This window comes from Colobus angolensis, unplaced genomic scaffold (genome assembly GCF_000951035.1).
Source record: "Colobus angolensis palliatus isolate OR3802 unplaced genomic scaffold, Cang.pa_1.0 Scaffold25, whole genome shotgun sequence".
NCBI classification, from domain to species: domain Eukaryota; kingdom Metazoa; phylum Chordata; class Mammalia; order Primates; family Cercopithecidae; genus Colobus; species Colobus angolensis.
Genome location: NW_012115710.1, coordinates 4494053 through 4498641, shown reverse-complemented (window position 1 = coordinate 4498641; position 4589 = coordinate 4494053). Strand labels below are relative to the sequence as shown.

Sequence of the window (4589 nt, the reverse complement as noted above, 5' to 3'; positions counted from 1 at the left end):
TTCTCTCTCTGTCTCTCTCTGGGTCTCTGTCTCTCTGTCTCTCTCTCTCTCTGGGTCTCTGTCTCTATCTCTGGGTCTCTGTCCCCTCCCTCTGAATCTTCCCTCTCCCTCCATAATAGATTCTTCTCCCTCCCTGGATATCTGTCCCGCTGCAATCTAGTTCCCCGCCCATGTGTTCCCTTCAGCTGTATCTCTGTCTGCAGAAAGCCACCTCTCCCTCCTGTACCACCTCACCGCGGTGTCCTCGCCTGCCCCGGGGACTCCTGCCTTCTGGGTGTCTGGCTGGCTGGGCCCGCAGCAGTACCTGAGCTACAATAGCCTGCGGGGCCAGGCAGAGCCCTGTGGAGCTTGGGTCTGGGAAAACCAAGTGTCCTGGTATTGGGAGAAAGAGACCACAGATCTGAGGATCAAGGAGAAGCTCTTTCTGGAAGCTTTCAAAGCTTTGGGGGGAAAAGGTGAGATTCGAATCCGGAGGGGCAAGGGGCTGGGTCCATGCCCCTGGGCCCCACTTACCTGTGTGTGGGCGCCCCAGGCCCCTACACTCTGCAGGGCCTGCTGGGCTGTGAACTGAGCCCTGACAACACCTCAGTGCCCACCGCCAAGTTCGCCCTGAACGGCGAGGAGTTCATGAATTTCGACCTCAAGCAGGGCACCTGGGGTGGGGACTGGCCCGAGGCCCTGGCCATCAGTCAGCGGTGGCAGCAGCAGGACAAGGCGGCCAACAAGGAGCTCACCTTCCTGCTATTCTCCTGCCCACACCGGCTGCAGGAGCACCTGGAGAGGGGCCGTGGAAACCTGGAGTGGAAGGGTGAGCCTGATCTGCAGCCACAGGCTGTTCTGTCCTCTCTGCCATCACGCCCGCTTGCCTCAGTTCCCTTGTTGGGACCCTCAGTCAGCCTCCCACTGCGGCCCATGCTCTGCCCCCCCATTCCTCAGGGGTTCTTCTACATTCAGCCCTCCCATGGCTCCCCAGCACCCCCCAAGACAAACTCTTGGCTTCCTTTCCTTTTTCTGTTGAGACGGAGTTTCGCTCTTGTTGCCCCGGCTGGAGTGCAATGATGCGATCTCGGCTCACTGTAACCTCTGCCTCCCGGGTTCAAGTGATTCTCCTGCCTCAGCCTCCCTAGTAACTGGATTACAGGCGTGCATCACCATACTTGGCTAATTTTGTATTTTTAGTAGAGACGGGGTTTCTTCATGCTGGTCAGGCTGGTCTCAAATTCCCAACTGCAGGTGATCCGCCCATCTCAGCCTCCCAAAGTGCTGGGATTACAAGCGTGAGCCATCGCACCTGGCTGTCTTTTTTTTTGAGACAGATTCTCGCTCTATCACCCCAGGCTGGAGTGTGGTGGCATAATCTCGGCTCACTGCAGCCTGAACCTCCCAGGCTCAAGCAGTCCTCCCACCTCAGCCTCCCAAGTAGCTGGGACCACAGCATCGTCACACCTGGCTGACTTTAATTTTTGTAGACACGGTGTCTCACTATGTTGCCCAGGCTGGTCTTGAACTCCGAGGCTCAAGCAGTCCTCCTGCTTTGGCCTCCTGAATAGCTGAGATTACAGGTGCATACCACCATAACGGGCTAATTTTTTTTTTTAGTTTTCCGCACAGTCTGCCACCCAGGCTAGTGTGCAGCAGCGTGATCTCAGCTCGCTGCACACTCTGCCTCCTGGGTTTAAGCAATTCTTCTGCTGCAGCCTCATGAGTAGCTGGCACTACAGGCACATCCACCATCTCTGGCTAATTTTTGTACTTTTAGTAGAGACAGGGTTTCGTCATGTTAGCTAGGCTGGTCTCAAACTCTTGACCTCAAGTGATCCACCCACCTTAGCCTCCCAAAGTGGTGGGATTACAGGCATGAGCCACCGCATCTGACCATACCTGGCTAATTTAAAAAATTTGTTGTAGAAATGGCATCTCGCTATGCTGCCCAGGCCAGACTCAAACTCCTGGCCTCAAGTGATTCTCCCACTTTGGCCTCCCAGGATGCTGGGATGACAGGTGTGAACCACTGTGCTTGGCCTTCCTTGCCTTAATGCCCTCATCAGACCCACGCAGCAGCACTTGTCTCTACACAGCTGTCAGAGTCTACGCTCCAGCCACCCAACATGAGCAGTCTTCTCCCTCTGAGCATTTGCTCATCCAGTTCCCCCGGCCCCTCTCTGTTCCACCCTTCCCCCTCTCTGCATATACTCCAGCCCTCCTTATTCTTCAAGGTCGGGGCTGGATATCACTTCCTCTGAGAAACCTTCTCTCAGCTCTGTAGGGCAGAGTTCACTGTTTCCTCCCCAGCGGCCCTCAGATCCTCACTCATTTAACTGTTGGCCAAGAGCATTTGCACTGCCAGACGCTGCTCTGGGCCTTGAGCAAAGAGGGAAGTGACACACGTTCACCCTCTGCGGCTTCTAGGCTGCTGGACAAAGATAGATATCGGCTGGGGATTTGCACAGATATTCATTCCAAGTGCCACAAAGGAGAAGTTGAGACTTAACCAGGTAGTTCTTCTTTGATCGTCTTCTTTCTTTTTTAAGTAGGGAAAATTTCTTTTTTTTTTGAGATGGAGTCTTGCTCTTGTCGCCCAGGCTGGAGTGCAGTGGCGCAATCTCGGCTCACTGCAACCTCCGCCTCCCGGCTTCAAGTGATTCTCCTGCCTCAGCCTCCCGAGTAGCTGGGACTACAGGCACGTACCACCATACCTGGCTAATTTTTTTATTTTTTTTTAGTAGAGACAGGGTTTCACCATGTTGGCCAGGATGGTCTTGATCTCTTGACCTCGTCATCCACCTGCCTCGGCTTCCCAAAGTGCTGGGATTACAGACATGAGCCACTGCGCCCGGCCTTTTTTTTTTTTTTTTTTTGAGACAGACTTTTGCATTGTTGCCCAGGCTGCAGTGCAGTGGCACAGTCTTGGCTCAGTGCAACCTCCGCCTCCCAGGGTCAAGCAATTCTCCTACCTCAGCCTCCCGAATAGCTGGGAATACAGGCACGCACCACCATGCCTGGCTAATTTTTGTATTTTTAGTAGAGACAGGTTTCACCATGCCGGCCAGGCTGGTCTCGAACACCTGATCTCGTGATCCGCCCACCTTGGCCTCCCAAAGTGCTGGGATTATAAGCGTGAGCCACCACACCTGGCCTAAGTAGGGAAAGTTTCAAACCACACTTAAATAGACACAATAGTATAAAAAGGACCAGGCATGGTGGCTCATGCCTGTAATCACAGCATTTTGGGAGGCCAAGGCAGGTGGATTGCTTGATCCCAGGAGTTCAAGACCAGCCTGGGCAACATAGCAAGACCTCATCTCTACTAAAAACTTAAAAAATTAGCCTGGCATGGTGGTATGTGCCTCTAGTCCCAGCCACTGGGGAGGCTATGGTGGGAGGATCACTTGAGCTCAGGAGTTTGAGGCTGTAGTGAACTGTGATTGCAATCCTGCACTCCAGCCCAGACGACAGAGCCAGACCCTGTCTCAAAAAGAAAAAAAATATGGTGGCCAGACGCGGTGGCTCACGCCTGAATTCCAACACTTTGGGAGGCTGAGGTGGGCGGATCACTTAACAGGAGTTTGAGATAAGCCTGGCCAACATAGTGAAACCCCATCTCTACTAAAAATACAAAAATTAGCCGGGTGCGGTGTTGGGCGCTTGTAATCCCAGCTATTTGGGAGGCTGAGGCAGGAAAATCACTTGATCCTAGGAAGCAAGAGTTTGCAGTGAGCTGAGATGAGGTCACTGCACTCCAGCCTGGGCAACAGAGCAAGACTCTGTCTCAAAGAAAGAAAGAATAAAAGAGAGAGAGAGAGAGAAAGAGGCAGAAAAGAAAGGGAGCTTCCCATCACTGAGACTTAATAATAATTATCAACCCATGGTCTTTTGAATTTCACATGCATCCTCACTTACTTCCCCACCTCACTTCACATTAAGCTTTGGTAAATCTCAGCCATCACAGTGTTTTTTTCTTTGTTTTTTGAGATGGAGTCTCACTCTGTCATGCAGGAGTGCAGTGGCTCAGTCTTGGCTCACTGCAAGCTTCGCCTCCCAGGTTCAAACGATTCTCCTGCCTCAGCCTCCTGAGTAGTTGGGATTACAGGCGCCTGCTACCTCGCCCAGCCAATTTTTTTTATTTTTAGTAGAGACGAAGTTTCACCATATTGGCCAGGCTGGTCTTGAACTCCTGATCTTGTGATCCACCGGCCTTGACCTCCCAAAGTGCTGGGATTACAGGCATGAGCCACTGCACCTGGCCAATTTTTGTATTTTTAGTAGAGACAGGATTTCACTATGTTGGCCAGGCTGGTCTTGAACCCCCCTCCTCAAGTGATCCACCCTCCTTGGCCTCCCAAAGTGCAAGAGTCACCGTGCCCGGCCAGAGTGTTTTGTTGATAAGTACTTTAATATGTAACTCTACTAGGTAAGGGCATTTAAAAAAAATTAATACCAAAACCATTATCACACCTACGATCAATTAACTGTAACTCCTTAATGGCATCAGATGTCTAGTTTTTGTTCACATTTTCCTGACTGTAAATGTTTTTTTTTTTTTTTGAGATGGAGTCTCGCTCTGTCGCCCAGGCTGGAGTGCAGTGGCC

The 4589-nt window shown here is 51.9% G+C and overlaps 1 protein-coding gene across 1 annotated transcript in view; it reads left to right on the top strand.

Annotated features, from left to right (window-relative positions):
- FCGRT (Fc fragment of IgG, receptor, transporter, alpha) overlaps positions 1-4589 on the top strand; it is a 56348-nt gene that overhangs the window by 23957 nt on the left and 27802 nt on the right. Inside the window, exons 3-4 of the mRNA XM_011946521.1 lie at positions 186-455; positions 533-808. Of these exons, the coding sequence (XP_011801911.1) occupies positions 186-455; positions 533-808 (546 nt within the window). The remainder of the gene's footprint in view (positions 1-185; positions 456-532; positions 809-4589) is intronic.